This window comes from Bacillus rossius, chromosome 6, assembly GCF_032445375.1.
Source record: "Bacillus rossius redtenbacheri isolate Brsri chromosome 6, Brsri_v3, whole genome shotgun sequence".
Lineage (NCBI taxonomy): Eukaryota > Metazoa > Arthropoda > Insecta > Phasmatodea > Bacillidae > Bacillus > Bacillus rossius.
The window spans coordinates 28896693-28913679 of record NC_086334.1 but is presented as its reverse complement, the minus strand read 5'-3'; the positions used below and the strand labels follow the sequence as shown (position 1 = coordinate 28913679).

General features: G+C 39.4%; 1 protein-coding gene across 1 annotated transcript; it reads right to left on the bottom strand.

Annotated features, from left to right (window-relative positions):
• Positions 1–345: 345 nt before the first annotated feature.
• On the bottom strand, positions 346–13784 carry LOC134532946 (acetylcholine receptor subunit alpha-like). Its single transcript, XM_063370020.1, has 10 exons — positions 13674–13784; positions 11052–11531; positions 10411–10574; positions 9056–9100; positions 7345–7451; positions 5856–6069; positions 3042–3243; positions 1288–1440; positions 1022–1194; positions 346–661 (listed from the first exon to the last, which is right to left on the bottom strand). Exons 1-10 carry the CDS (start codon positions 13744–13746, stop codon positions 494–496), a joined length of 1779 nt encoding a protein of 592 aa, XP_063226090.1. The 5' UTR covers positions 13747–13784; the 3' UTR covers positions 346–493.
• Positions 13785–16987: the final 3203 nt, after the last annotated feature.

Genomic DNA, 16987 nt, shown 5'->3' with positions numbered 1-16987 from the left:
GAATGGTGCTGAGTGCACCCTGCCTCCCGCGGGGCGCTTGGACGCCACGCCGCGATGCTGCGATCGCACGCCCTCTCAGCCAGCGGAATTGGCGCCAAGTTAAACTTGGCGCGTTACTATTCGCACCTGTAACTTTGCAGGGTTTGGTATACGGACATATGTTCCTTAACAAAAATAGCTTCTTTGGCATCCCCTACCATACAATAAATTTATGCCCAGCAATTTCCAAACATTCTGTACAAAAGGCAGATCAATACCTCGATTCTGTGATGGCTCTTGTCAGTTTTTTTTCCATATCTTTGAATTATATATATATATTAAAAATATTGACATCAATGAGACAAATTCACTTTTTCTTATTTATTTACTACTATAAATTTTGCTATAAATAAGACTAAAATCATCAAAACATATAATTTTTTTAAATTTATGTTTAGTGATTTTGTTCAAATTGCCGATGGTAAACTATTTCTAGTGAATAAATATAAAATGTTTAACAAGTGGCGAAAACAATTCCAATAAAGACACAAAACAAGATGCTGCAGATGCGATCTAAGTAAACCGCGAGAAGTCTCCACTGAAGCTGAATATCGTCGCGTGTTATTCTAGCAGCTTGATTATTTTGACGAGTCTCATCCAGCTGACTGTACTTTGTATTGATCTGAAAATAATTAGAATTCATCATTAATATCATGTTTAAACAGGGGTAGAATAATTAAGTACTTAGGTACTGAAACAGGCTTAAGGCTTAAGGAATCTTGGTCGTGATTTTGGATCCACTATAATGGTTCCACCAAACTGACTACCATATAAACACCAATTTTGCCCTTAAAATAGACAATAAAAAATAATAATATGTAAATTATATCATATAAATGTTTGAGTTCCGTAATTCCACCTCGTGGGATTCAATAAAACTAATTTTAGAAGTTAAAAAAACCTATTATATTACATAACTACAGTGTGATCTCTTGAAATACAGTAGTTACTAAGTGAACATGACACGCAGTTAACTACCTACCTCACTCGTGGTCCTCGGTAGGAAGAGAATTGTGCAGACGTATTCAGAAGTGATGTGCTTGTATAGTATGCCGGGCAGTGGTCGGACATGGTTGTATCGACTCAGACAAATTGTTGTCACTGTTAACAGGAGCGAGACGAGCGCCGCGATCATGCTCCTACTATACACTAAAACTGAAACGAAAAAAAATATTGCGATTTTAGTTAACAGCTTCACTAAACTTCCAACCATATTTACATTTATTTAAAGTACCGACAGTTTCTTACCGATGAATGGCGTGTGCGAAGGATGCGTTGGAATAACGTCTGTTAAAATTGCTGCGACCATGGAGGAAATCACCAATGCCAAGCACACAAATATGGTCTTGGCAAAATTATTTGGAGACATCCAGAACGACAGAAACGTGATCGCATTGATGACTGAAACAAAGTTTTTCATATTACTACATTTCACAATAATAAAAAAAAATCAAATGAAGTGCATTAAAACATTCACTTAATTGAATGTAACTCTACCTATACCTTTTTGACCTTAAGCGTTTTTTTACACTTCCATATTTACATATTTCGTTTACTTAATGGTAATTTACGCACTTAACTAAACTTAATCTTGTAATGACCGAGATTTATAGCGCTCACCACAATAACACATACACGCACGCACACATACAGAGAGAGAGAGAGAGAGAGAGAGAGAGAGAGAGAGAGAGAGAATGAATGAATGGATTGGTAATGTTGAAGGCCGCGCAGATCGCTGAGTGCTGGAATGAAAATAGCTTTTGCATCCGGTGTAGTTGACCAGATGTAAATTAGAACGATAAATAACTAATTAAGAGCAGAAATAGTATGAATGAAAGAGACAACTGTTACAATAATTATACGGCAGCACCACGTTGTGCTCGCCCGGCACCGAGCGTGTTCATGGCCGCGCTCACGCTCTTGCGAGGCGACGACCGGACATAACGGCCTGTGCGGCCTAACGAGTGTCGTCAACATATTAGGACACGATCAAAAGCAGTAGTACATAGTGTAAGGACTTACCGTTTGTAAGTGTCGCGTTTTGAAAAAAAGGTCATCAAATAGCCAAAAATCCGTATTAAAGCATCATCTTTTGAAAACTTTTCAGAGGATGAAACACCGGACCAGCCGTTTTTCTGTGAACGGGGAGGGGCTATGGGGATTATTTCATACCCCTATCTATCTTAAAACCCCAAAAACAGACCTATCAAAAATGTATTCTTGTTATAGCTTCATTATTTGGCCCCCCTATCCCACACATTCTGGCTACGACCGTGGTACGTATTATTACAACTATGTCAATAAATATGGTTGACGTACTTTAAGACGCGCTTGTCAAGGATAATTTTAAATAACTGTTCTCTTAAGAATATCTGCCACTAGAGGTGCTGGCGGTCAGCCGGCAAAACCACTCGCTGTCTCCTGCCATGGAAAAAAAAAAAAAAAAAACCCTTTATATCGTGGAAAACGCAGAAGTACGCTGCCGGCGTTACCTTTTCTCGGGGTGACTCCGTTTATCCAACCATGTGCATTCCGACACCGCTCTATCACCAGGTCTCATCACCAGCTGGCTTCTCGTTTGAACGTGACGGACAGCTAACAGGATAAAAATCGACAAGACCTTTGGACAGTGATACATGACCAAGTGAGCCATGAATAAACCCGGCTTAATATTTCACGATCGTGAAGATAGGACCCCGTACCACGTGGTGCATCGTAAATGCCTAAATAATCTAAATCACTCAGGTCAACTGCGCTAGCAATCATGACATAATACTGTAAATGATTTCAGCAAGCTCCATATTTTGATAAGGTTATGAATAAATATTTGAAAAAAAAAAGTATGAATTAGCATAGGTAGTTTAAAATACATTATGGTCACTTAAATAATTTTCGAACATTGTACCAAAACCAGTTAGAACAAACTCTTACAATATAAAAAAATTGTGCCAATATTTCTCGTTCCGACGAAGTCTGTAAAAATTTATTTCTTACTATCTTACCAATGAAAGGTGCTGTAAGAATGACAGTGTATGACTCTTCACGTCTCCGTAGTCGTATCTGTATGATGAGATTGGGGGTTGGCTCCTGATTCAACTCCGTCTCGTACTCGGACTGTCCATCAGCCCAAATCTCCGTGCCCCACACAATGTGCGAATTGAGGTCCACTACTTCCCACTGGGAGCCAGTTCTCTGCTCAGATACCTGAAACGACAAACGTGTCCTCTTGAACATAATCAATTGCTTCTGGTTGTCACAGAAAAACTCCAGGAATTAGCTAAGGGGGAGGGGGAAACAAGAATATATATCAGCTGATATAAAATATAAAATTTTTGAAGAAAAATGAGAATTTCGTCAAAGGAATTTAATCCGGAAAAAAACTGCAGAGCCAAAAAACGTAAAATGTAAGGAAAAGATTCTATAAATTTACTATATACAAATATACACAAAGTAAAGAAAAAAATTCGTTAAAGAAAGTATATTGAGTTCACCGTGCTGTCGTTTTCGTGTCGTACAGATTGTCAGTTTAGTTTCGTCACTGGGTTCTTCTGTGCGTCGCTGTGTTGCCCGAAGTTGTTTTCCTGTATTCAGGGGTGCCCACAAGGGGGGGGGGGGGGTAACGACGCAGACTGCGTCATTAAAATTTCAGGGGGGGGGGTTAAAAGACGAGAAAAATGTATATATTATTTACATAATTATAGCTTCTAATGTGAAAATTCGTTTCTGGTGCTTTGATAATTGAAAGTGATCTTGTAAATCAAATTGGCAACCCCGCACTTTCTTCAACAAAAGCAGTTTGGCATCTGTCGGTTCAGGATGGAAATATTACCTGATATGACCAAAATTATTATTAGAAATTCAGTTTTAATTAATGCAAAATGTGATAAAATATAATACTAAAAAAGTATAATATTATAAAATAATTGAGTAAATCATTGAGAAAATGGAATAAAAAATTTCGGGGGGGGGGGGGGGAGTGCGCATCATTAGGTTAGGGGGGGTGAGTCATAGTGTTTGGGGGGGGGGGGGGCACCTCTGCTGTATTTATTGTCATTGTTGCAACTGTCCCGTCGCTTTCATCCTAATGTGCTTGTCCGTGTTGTCATTTCTGATGTGTTAACATCTTAACTCTCGGTATACGGCATTTGGTAGGAGTAATTTCATGAAAATGGAACGGAAGTTGATGAATGGTAATGAGACACAAAGATGGCAGAACCACGTGTAGAATCATAAATCCGTACATAGTCACTTTCGTAAACATTAGGGTACGTATTACGTATTAGTATGCAAAATTAAACTTTATGATGGAAAAACTACCCCGGAATATATTTGGTAAACCGAAATATTCATGGTAAAAAGTAATCTCAAGTTTTAAAATATCTAATAGATCTGGCATTGCAGTGATTATAATACATATTCTCCTTACAATATGTTAACAGAATCGGTAGCACAGTGGTAGAGCGCGCGTTTATTGATCCCAAGCAAGGAATATGGCTCTAATATCGTCACTTGCAATATATTTTATTACTTTTTAATAACATTTGATATAATATTATATAATAATAATGTTGTATCAGCTCAATAAGGATGTTGTTTGTAGCAATTATTTACAGACTCGTTTCAGTCTTTTAAGCAAAAACAAATATATAAACATAAACTTAGTGTTATAATATGTGCTTTAAAATGTTACAGGTTCATATTTTAGTAATACCATATTATTATAACTTCTAACGTGTACGATAAATTTATATGATTAACCGTTTAATGTATTTTAACTACATAGAAAGTATTTAAGTAAAATCCCTTAACTTATCGGAAATCAGGTCCATAGCAGGGGTTTAGGAACTGGAACCGTTTCTAATAGCTTAAAATTTCCGATTGTATCGTGCTGCTATCTGCGGACGATGGTGGCGAGTAATGTTTACGATTCAGATAGCGCATTCTCGCAGTGGGCGCAGAAAGTTAGCGTGTGATTCGTGTCTAGAAATTTTGGTATGTACTTCAGGGAATATTTTGTTGATCAGTACATTCATCAAGCTATTTTATTATATTTTAAATTTCGTGTCCGAGTGTAATAATATAAGTTTATTTGTAGCATAAACCACTTGAGAACACATGAATTAGCTCGTTACGAAGGTTAAATGTTTACACATCACAGGCGAGTACTAAAAGTTCCGCTCAAATTTTTTTTTCTGTCTACATTCCTTCCACGGAATTATCTGCATTTACCAAGTAAGTAACATTTGACATCAACTGAAATTGGTTTGTTCAACCGTGTATTTATGAATTCATCTTTGTTATCCATCCCTATATTGTAAATACTATTAAATACATTAAACACACATGTCAAATTTGAATGTAAGACTTGCTTGCAGAAACATGTGCGCAAACGGGCATTAAACACAGACTACATACTTGTAAACACAATTCCTGCCGCTTGTGTGCAGTGGCGTAGCCAGGATTTGTGTATGGGGGGTGTTAAGGAACCATGACCCCCCCCCCCCCCCGTATTAAAGCGGGGGGTTCGGTGGTCCTCCCCCGGGAAATTGTGGATTTTAAGGTGTAAAATAGTGCTATTTTAGCAGTTTTCGGTACTAAAAATTTAAATATTTTAATGGTAAAATTTTATTAATTTTAATATGAAATTTGTTTGAGTGATGAATGAGAAATTAATTAAAGATTTGTGCTAAGGAGGGGGGGTTGAACCCCTAACCCCCCCCCCCTCCGGCTACGCCCCTGCTTGTGTGTGTGATCCATGTTGTGAAGCCACGTCGGTGTAATGTTGTTGTTGTTAGTGGGTCGTGGCGTGGCCGCACCTCGGTGGTGTTGTCCAGCTGCAGCAGCAGCCGCGGCTGCTGCTGCGCCCAGAAGCCGAGCCGCAGGTCGCAGCTGTGCTCGTCGCGCGGCCAGCGCCGCAGGTCCAGCCGGCACCAGGAGCGCAGGCGCGCCTGGGGCGCCCAGCGCGCCCGCCCGTCCGCGCCCACCGCCAGCCCTGCCTCTCCCAGCACGTCGGCGCCGTGGCCCGCGGCGCTGCAACACGCGGCCCCGCCAACCCCTGCGTGACATCCCGTCACTGCCGGCGCGTCCGCTGCCGGGAAACATTCTTCTCACAGACGAGAGAGCCAAACCTCCGATCGTGCATCTTCGGTTTTTTTTTTGGTTCATTGTAAATCTATACTAATATTATAAAGCTGAAGAGTTTGTTTGTTTGTTTGTTTGTTTGTTTGTTTGAACGCGCTAATCTTAGGAACCACTGGTCCGATTTGAAAAAAAATATTTCAGTGTTGGATAGTACATTTATCGAGGAAGGCTATAGGCTAAATTACATTATCAAAAACATTAATGGATCCTTACTAAAAGTCCAATTTAGAATCAAATGCGTTGGAGGGGGTTAGATACAACGTGCAGTACACGTACGAAGTGTGTGTTGACAATGCCGCAGGCGCTAGAAGTTTATTTCCTATTGCCTATTAACATTGTTGCCACGCACTAGATGCCTTATGTGTTGATAAAAGGATACTAATGGTAATTTTTTTTTCCCTTCGAAACTATAGCACGGGCGAAATCCACATAAATAATATGTTTTAATGTCGGTTGGAAAATAATCTCTCTAATGTTGGGGAACCAAAAGTGCGTAGGTTGTACACGTGGTATATATAGATCACAATTTGTCCATGCTGCTTCTAGTTCAAAGAAGCATTCCAAGTAGTCTGAATTTTTTTTTTAAGAGCGAAAATGGATTGAATACATGTTCACTAAATTTTTCTGAATGAAATAACCATGTTTTTCAAACTATTGAGAGCATTTTTTTTTTAGCCAGGTGGACACCTAAAGACAATACTCCGAGTAAAACATCATATAGAGCGACTGTGGCACTGGTCTTATAAAATAAAATTTAGGGTCATACATTTATGCATTGAACAATGCAATAGTGGATTGAAACGCTATTAGTAACAGTCTAAGTAATTCACAACTTCTGTGGTGTTTAACGCACTTACAAATTAAGTTCGTTTAGTAAGTTAAAAAAAAATACGTTGCTTGCCGGTGAACCGTATACAAAAATATTTTTTGTGAAGTAGCCCTCGCACGCTGCTCGTCATTATCAGGTCGTAGATGTCAACTCGGTGCTCATATATCACGAGCAATGCCGAAGGTTGAGCGCGAACCAAAACTGTTCTCTCGTCACTTGACCGTGGTGATTTAGCAAGTGTGCCCTCCGAAGATCCTAATGGTCCTATCTTTTAAATATGCAGCTTAAATTCCAGCGTAGTTTGAACATACGATTATATTATTTTCAATACTTACTTATAAAGCACAATTTCAGGAAGCCACACTTCATGACTTGCAAGGTTGAGTACGGAAATGTTGTCGTAATTCTCAGGATCCCATACAATCTTCTCATCGATCCAGTTCTGCAAGGAAAGCATAAAGCTAACGCAAATATTGTTTAAAATCATTACCAACACTATGCATAAAAAAAATGTTGGTCGTTCTTACATTATGCCGACAGTGGATCATATCTTTGTTCTGAACAACTAAATAATTTAGAAAGGGCGTATGCTGTACTTTACTATTGTTAACCCCGCTCTCTCGCCACAAATCATTATCACATTCTATAGTGTTAGGTAAATGATCGCAATTCCCGACAATTTCTCTCCAGGTAAGAAAAAAAAATGTGAGCTAGTCTTTCAGTACCCGCCAGTGATGAGTAAAATCTGACCTCGGTAACGAGACAATTTGTGTGTTCTCATGTTGCAAATAAACTTATAATACGAAACTCAGACACGAATTTTAATATAGAATTTTTTATTTAATTTCCGTTCCAACCACCCTACCATTCCGTTCACGAAATTATTCCTACAATGCTGTATGCCGAGAGCTAAGATGTTTACACGTCAATAAGCAAGGTAGCACAGTGGTTAAAACGTAGTCAGTACAAATATAGAACGAGTTAGATTACTGCGCACCGTACCCATAATAATGTTTAGTAAAATACCTATTTTTCGTCTTTTACTCGTGGCGGCGAATTCTCAGCCCAAATATGAACAGTTAAAGCAATTCCCAAGTTTGTAGGCTATAACTTTGTTTTTATTGAGTTTGGGTGTTTTGTAGATTTTTCTGCATTTGGGAGAATCAGGTTTATAATTCCAGTACAGCCATCCTAAATTAGGTTTACCTTGGTTTCCCACAGCCACTACAAGCAATTGCTGGAATGGTTCCTCACTACATGTCATGGTCGAGTTCTTCCCCAATTTACCTGCTCTGTGTAGGCTTGCCTCTAATGTCCATGTCGTCGAAGAAACTTGCCTTGAGCAAGTCCAGCTGCCATCAACTCTACGCTCACCATGCATGCAAATATTCGGATTATATTCCGCTTCAGTCGTGAGTGGATGAATGCTTAGACTGCCGCACGGAACCTTAGTTTTATGTTATCCGTAAAGCATTTTCTCAATCTCGTCCACTATTGATAAATGATGTAGACCTATGTCAAAAATTTCACAAATAAAAGTCGAGGACCGTCAAATGAATTATTATTTAATGTATTAAGATGAAATAACGTTTGCGACACTTGAGAGATTGTAGTTTCACCAGGAGCCAAACATACGCCATTGCTAGTTTACACTGTGTGTCATAGAGAAAATATGAAGAACGTAATAAACAAAATATGAATACACGAACACACACACACACATAAAACCAGACGAAATCAGCCGTTGTCAAATATCAAACGCATAGACAACGCAGAGATCTCCGTGGAAGGAACTAATCAGAACAATATCATAACACAGACGAACCCAGTAGACTGTCGACGAGACAGTTGCGAACAGAACAGTAAATACAGACAAACAAAATACCCTGGACGACACAGCGACAATAAACATGCGAACCCAACGATGAAATTAAACAAATATTCTGTCACAATGTGTAACTTAGCAATGGTGTATGTCCAACACCGTGTTTTAAAACAATCTTTCCCATTGCAAGAATCATTCAAAGAACGTATATGATAGCTTACCATTGACATTCTTCCGTGAGTGGATAGTAAACCTCTCTTCTCATCCTGCAATGATCAGTTGCCACAGTTATCCACTTAACTAAATTATGTGTACATTTTGACATTGCACTAAAAACCAAATTTCAATTTTCGTGTAGTTGCCACACTACTAGCAATACACCCCTTAGTAATTTACACCTTTTGTGGGGTGTATTTGCATTTAGCACAACTAAATATTAAATTCGTTGCATTAGTTAGTTAAAAAAAATTATTAACTTTACTTACAGTTGATCTGTAAAACAATCACTATTGTAAGGTAGACCTCGTTCACTCCTGGCCGATTTCTGAGTTTCCTGCGGATGTTCGTTACGTACCGACGCGTCGGTGGGTTTTCTCTGGGTACTCCCGTGCCCACACCCACGTGTTCCATAACAGCTTCATCTCATTGTTTCACATCTTATGGACAGTTACACCATTCTGCTCTTCAGTCGGCTATCCAATGATCTTAGCCCAAAAATGATCTGTGAATCGTTCCTCTAAAAGTTGCGCCAGCATATACACTGAGACTATGCCATAGTCTCTCGCGTGAACTGGAGTTCATAAATTTCCAGGTAGCAGCAGTGAAGAAGAAATGTTATGTGCATTTATATTGGCGGAAGGAACGATATGAAGTCGCTACAATTGATTGCGACACGGCTAGCCAATGATTAATGCTAATCACACAAGATAGCAACACGCGCGGGCGCTGACTCAATTTGAATAACGACTGAAAATACATTTCGTTGTCTAAACGTTAATATAAATCAAAATAGTCTGAAATTTTAAAAGGTTTTGACTAAAAAATCCTCTATTTAATTTAGAAAGTAATTATCACAAAATTTAAAAACCTTATGAAAGCATTAAACAAACACTTAAAATAAGGTATTTCACGTGAGAAGTGGCTGTAACATTAGAATAAGTAAGCAGTTTTGATACCTGTCTTACGAATGATCTTAAATTTAAAAAAGGGCTCTAATTTTAATGTCTGATTAAATTAACATGCATAATGTCCGTAAAAATTTCGGACATGTCTGCTCACGCATTGTCGATCCGAGATAATTGTCCATTAACCGCCGCGCGTGGCGATTCTTTTCGAAGTTCCCAAAGATCTTTGTTCAGCGCTCAAAACACCATAGTGCAACAGAAAATGTGGTCGAAACACGATCAAACCGGTTTCTGGTGGTAGACCACGCTTGAACTCTAATGGTGCCGCAAGTGATCACTATCCGTCCCTCGGTGTCCAGTCGTTCATTGTAGTATAGATCAAGAAAGAAAGTGGATCAAGATAGCTGTAGCAGGAAACCTACGGTGGAACTGGGCAGCCACTGTGCTCTCACCAGTTGTATGTGGCGGGAAGCGAAGCGCACGTAGACAGTGGTGTAGTGGTCCTCGTGCAGCACTGGTCGAGAGTAGGGGTCGTAGTTGGTCAGCAAGTCGCTGCGCAGTCTTTCCAACGTTGTTTGCTTAGTTGGTACGGGCTCGGACGTTTCTGCTCCATCAGCTGCAAAACTCGTGTAAGTAAACAGCGAATCAAGTTTGGCAATGACGGTGTAGGACTGTATTTGCATTAATTTAAATAGAATCTTTTTCTGTCTAGTTTTGTGCTTTCTTTTGTTATGTTTGGACTTGTCCCTTAAACAGTTCAACAGGAGCGTACACAGAATTTCATTTGGGGAGTGAGTTGAGTGGGGAAACAAACTCTTTGCCCATTGTTTGCTCTCACATCCATCCTGAGTAAGCCCCTACAGCGCAGGGAATTAATTCAGAAAATATATTACAGCGAAGACATGTAATATTTGACAGCAGCTTATTTGGGCTTGTTCTAAGTGTGCTTGTGTTTTAATCTATGTTGTCTGTTCTTAGGTTTCTACGGCGAACAGTGTAAATAAGCAGTGCCATAGGTACACCATGGCGTCAATTGAAATCAACGTTCCCCGTCGCAGGAACCACCAAACGGAGTGCAAAGAGCGGAACTCACGGTCCCCCGGCGCCGGGCAGTCGAAGAGGAACTTGCCCGCGACGCCGGTCCACGTGCTGAAGCTGAAGTAGCGTATCCTGAGCGGGTGCGGGTCCTTCCAGAAGAGGAAGGGCAGGTCGCTGCCCCGCTCGCCCACCTCCAGCATGCCTGAGGGGCGCAGCCGCACCCAGAAGCCCCTGAGCTCGGCGGCCGACAGCAGGTCGGAGGTGGCCACCGCGGCCGCGGTGCTGGTGCGCCGCGAGCGCCGCACCTCGGAGAAGGTGTTGCGGCCGCCGCCCAGCACGATCTCGTACACCGGCTCGGCGGGCTTCGGGAAGGGGACTGTAGAGAGCAGCACGTGCGCGTCGCTGACCGCCTGCACGTACACCTGCAGGGAGACGTTCCCGGGCCCGTCGAGCCCGCCCGCCTCGTCGATGCGGTAGAAGTCGTTGTAGGCGTAGCTGTAGGTGCGCACTTCCTTGCGACATGCCGGCGCTGCCTCTGGGAAGGACGAGCGCACACAGAAACAAATTATGTGTGTGTGTGTACTTTTACAAAAGTTTCCTTTGGAAACAAGTTACCAAGAAATAGTTTGTGACACTACAAGCAGGGGCGCAACAACTTAATTTCCAAATGGGGGGCAATATACCTTTTTATAAAGAATCTTCGATCCCCCCCTATTGTAGCGGGGGGTGGTCCTCCTCCGAGAAAATTTGCATTTCAAGGTAGAAAATGGTGCTATTTAAGCAGTTTTATTATATAAAAATTGATTACACAGCATTTTCTTTGCCGCCGTTTACCCCCACTTCAAGGTTTCAGAAGGGGGGGGTGGGCAAAATACCCTTCCCCCCCCCCTGTTGTTGCGCCCCTGGAGTCAAGAAAGATATTTCAACTTTGTACATCACATGACTATGGTTGTGTTTGCATAGTATTTATTACGAAAATTGCCGCATAATTTTATATTTTAATTTATGTTTCATTCAATCAAATTTTTTTTTAACCATGAAAAGTTAATCGAGTATTTAATAATGGGACTCCCCTGTTTTATTGTGCTTATTAATGTGCGCAGTTAATACTGGAAATATATTCAGTGAACCGTTTACAGATAACTATAACTATTGTATGTAGGTATTGGGCCAACACAAAGCATAAATTCCCGGGCAAGAATCCGAACCCAGTATTACTGCGAACACTATTTTGTAGTGATACGGTTTTTTTTATGTCAGTGTACAAATGTTCAAATATCTGTAATCTGACATAAATATATTTTTTTTTCATTTTCAAAATAACAATTACAGTGTACACGCACCAAGACCGGTCCACACGCAACGTTTTGGGCAACGATCTACCTGCGCAGTTAAAGTTGCGGGCGAGACGTAGCGTGTGGACAGGAAAACTGCGTAGTTTTACGAACTGTGCCGCAGTCTTGAGCAAAGACGGATCACGGAGACAAAAGAACGAGCAAACTAGCTCAAACCTCAGATAATTGCCCAGGTAAGTCTGATGTGTGCGTGGACAGTCGCTCCGTCTTCCGTTCTATTTAGACAGCAGCTTTCGTTCAGGGTGGCTCAACTAAACAACATTCTTATTGTATTGTTTTTAAAGATAGTTAAAATAGCTAACCTTCGTCAGTACACTAAAGTTAATTTTATAGAGTTTAATGAATAATGTAAAAGTTACCCTTGTTTGTCGATAGTTAAAAGTAAAGAGAACAGTGATGATAGTGATAATAAAGGGCAGGCATACTAAATATTGGTAGAGAAATACGAGGAGGTAGATCACGTGGCAAACACTTTAAAGTAATCCTTGCGTATAACTCTATAGGAGGTTGAACACGTTTCAGGAATTAGTGTTCTTGGAGATTGTTTAGACATAATAGCAGAAATTCCAAATCCTTGTAGCTCCTGCCAGTTTGCAAGGAACCTTGACGTTGCAGTCAGACTGTCATTGGCAGAAATTGATTTTCTTATACCGGTAACTTTGCCGTTCGACGTATGGATCCACTTACTTTAGTAAATAAGTTTATGTACGGACGTACATACGTAAGACATTGTGCCAATCTTCAGTTTCGCCTTACAATTCATGAAGTAACCTTACATGAGGAAATTGTTTTCTCTTAAGCAGCCAGTGCCTGCACCACATCGAACGTCGTTTTCTGACATATTTCAGAATAAAAAACTTGACCAAAGTCACAATTCCTCCATGACTGTTTCGTGCTAAGTGCTGAGAGTGTGTGGTCGTAGTTTTAACTGCGCAGGTAGATCGTTCCTCAAAACGTTGCGTGTGGACCGGTCTCTACAGTACTATAACGCATTACAGCTAATTTAAACATGTTTAAATCTACTTCTTGCAGTCATTTCTGCCAACGAACACAAAATTCAATTAAACCCTGACTTTGGTACATCATGTCCAGCCGTCGATATAATCGTACACGTGTTTTCATATTGTGACGCTTGTTTTTTTGACTGAAAGAAAACTGTAAGCAATAATTGAAAAAAAAATGTTCAGATCATTTGGAATTCACTAGAGTGAAATGACGCAATTATTTTAATTAAAATATTACATATGTATTTTTTAAATCATTTCCGTATTATTGCACTATTTCAGAAAATACTACAATGATAATTCGGCGTGGCAACTTACGTATGGAGCCAGGTTTCTGTCCTCGCACAGTTGTAAAAATTAACGAGAGTATAACTGTCACCGCCTGATGCATCTCTGTAGCTCACTGTGGCAGTGAAGACTGAAACATCGAACACAGATCTCCTCTGCAGGAAATTGTCACGATTAGATTACTCCAGTAGCTTCCTTCCCGGCCACACAATTACTTCCGTGTTACAGACTCCAGCAAGCCTGTTTCCTAGAATATAGTAATGTATAACGTTCTGGGCAGCATAATTACATGCGTTGCTGGTAGACTGATAAAGTTGGAGTCACAGTGCCACAACATGCCCGATTCGCTCTGTAGCCAATGAAATACAATGTCGCCGTGGCGTCAACACTACAAAATACCTGTACGTACTCCGACAATCCTCAAGAAGGAGATTCTATTTCTAAATTCGTCGTGTCGTGCCGCACAACGGAAAGAATAACGGAAACATTAGAAAAAATAAACTGAAAAATATTTACCTAAAATATTTCTGCTGAAAAAGGAAATTTTCTTTTACGTTTGGGTCCACTTTCACATTTGTAGTGTGCCTTCAACTGTTCATTACGTTTATTTTTAATTATTTGCATTGCTAATATCGGAATTATTTTTTTCTGTCCTTTATTAACACATAAATATCGGGCTTCTTTGTATCTAAAATAAACTTAAATCACTTCGTGCCAGAAAATACTAAATGTTATATTATCATGAACTTCAATTATCATCGGGAAGTCAAAGATTCGTCTAGGGCCTAAACTGTTTTCAGCGTATTCTAATACTCCATTTGGCATGAGAAGATTCGCCGACGGTCATATTAGAGTTTGATGTGTTAATGTTGTCGTGGTATTGTAAACCTACGTTGTTAACTCTGTCGTGCTGGAACGATGTACGACGTATAATAGGATTTGTTGTGCCATGTTCGTCGTGGCTTTATGAATCCATCTTAAACAGTGTTATAAAATGAGGTTGTAGTAAATATATACCTCTAATTTATGCGATTGATGCCTTTCGTATAGTTTGTATAACATATACATTTATTAATTTTAAATCACGTTGCTACATGAATGTTCTAAATGAATAACTTTTTAAAAGTTATTTTCCAAGTTATTGATAACTGGCTTTCCTGTAAATTCTTGAGAACCGAGCAGTTTTTTTTAATTATTATCATCATGTAGGGCTAGTTTGATATTCCCCCCTCTCATTTAACTGCTTAAACTGTACGTTACTATCTGTACTGTATGTCTATTTAGTCGCTTTGTAGTAAAAACATTGTAAGTATTTAACTTGTCAAAATTATTTATTGTTCGATTGTGAATAATGCATCTATCTACAGAATGTTTCCGAACAACGCATATTACACTTCAACCCCTGAAAATACTTATTCGAAAACGCATTATCACTTTTTCTCTAAATTTTTATATAGGGGAGCAATGTGCCCTTTAAAAACTAAAAGAAATTTTTTTTTAAATAAATACCATCAAACTACTTAAACCTAAGTGTCAAAACAATAAATAATGTTTCAGACAACAGACATTTTACACAATTGAATACTGGGTTGGAAAATCATTAACTAAATCTTGAATAAGATAAGTAGTATAGGATAGCCGGAACTGGGACAGGGTTCTGGGTGAGGAGCCTGAGGAGACGGTCCGCCATCTTGGATTGTGACGTCACGGCGGCCATCTTGGATGAGTGTAACGGGACACAGCGTAACGGGACAAGTTTTACCTTGACCTTTGACCCTCAAAATCCGCCAAAATTGGGCAAAATTTGCCCAAAATTCCTCAAAAATCGCCAAAATTTCCATTTCTGTGGAAAAAAGTTCCGCCAAAAATTCGCAAAAAATTCCTCAATTCGAAAATCAGGATTTCGAAAATCCTCAAAAGTCGTTTTGCCCTAGAAAGAACCCTAATTCCTAAAACTGGCTTAAAACTCCTAAGAGATAGCCGCTTATAAGCCATTTCTAGGAATAAGGATACCATGACCACCATCTTGGAGTATGTCGTCACCGATTAATTTTTCGTTACGGCCGCCATCTTTAACTTTTTTATTTATTATTCGATTTTAATAAAATATTTTTTAAAAATTATAAAAAAAATTAAATAATAAAATTTTAATAAAACATTTATAAAAAACAAACATTAACGACACGGAGTTCGGAGTCCTCGGTTCGAACCCGGTGAGGGCAAAAAAAATTAAAAATGGCGACAGGCTCCTTCCTTAATGGTGGCTGCAGGCAGACTGACTCCCACCACTTTTCTTAAAGCAGATATATCGTCACCTAGTATGACGTCATGTCCGCCATCTTGTCTTCGTTGCTGGAGACCACCACCTTGTTTTCGGCCGCTAGAGTGCACCGACGCCATGTTAGTTTAGTTCTTATCCGCTAGAGTGCAGTAATCATTTATTACTAAGGTGCCCGCCATCTTGAAATTTGGACGCCATATTGAAAATCCGTAATTATTTAGCTAGAAATTCGGGAAAAATTTCTAAATTCGTTAAATAAATCACTCATTAATTTACATATTGATTCGATCCACTCCTGTCCTTGGTTCGATACTTGATCGATGCAATAATGTTTAATTTTATGTAAAAAATAATAATTTCAATAAACCATATTCAACATTCGTAAAGAGACTCTAAATCCTCTACGACCACCATCCTATCAGACATCAAGACCACCATATTGTAAATGCGTAATTTTAATGCTAGAGATCCGGGAAAAAGTTCAGAAATCATTAAATAAATTTCCGATCAATAAACTGATTAATTAGATCGACTAAGGTCCTTGGTACGATCCCAGGCCGATACAAAACAACTTTAATATTTTAAAAAAGCACCACTAAAGTGTAAGGTTCGAGGAATTAAACACCGCAAGTTCTTTTACAAACATAATATTTATTACATAATTTCTATTCTACTACAGGATCACTTACGAAAGCCAGCAATCTTATAATCATTTAGTTCCGCAGCGGTGTGAAATGACTAATTCTTAGCTCCAATCGGTTTATACTAGACAGAGTCCAGCCAGAACCTTTACAGACATAGTCCACCTCTTCTTGACAGAGTTTCTGGATACCGTTTTTAACAGTTTGCTTCACATCGTTAGAACTGTAAATTACTGCAGCCGATGTCTTGAATGCACACTTCTTCACTTTGTCATCGAACGGATATGGCTTTCCATATATACAGTCCAACCACAAGTTATATTTCAAAGGTCCGTTTGTTGCTACATCATCAGTAAGCTGATTGATTATCTTCTGTCTGATATCGTCAAGAAAATTACAAATGTCCTTCGACTCACCGAACG

Bases quoted from the DNA above. Each gene is read 5' to 3' on its own strand.
- LOC134532946 (XM_063370020.1), bottom strand. From the start codon at position 13,746: ATGCATCAGGCGGTGACAGTTATACTCTCGTTAATTTTTACAACTGTG. The intron at 10,575-11,051 runs GTGAGTTCCGCT...CGAGTTTTGCAG, and splicing joins CTGCCCGGCGCCGGGGGACC to CTGATGGAGCAGAAACGTCC. The intron at 3,244-5,855 runs GTGCGGCCACGC...TTGTCGTTTCAG, and splicing joins AGCTGGACAACACCACCGAG to GTATCTGAGCAGAGAACTGG.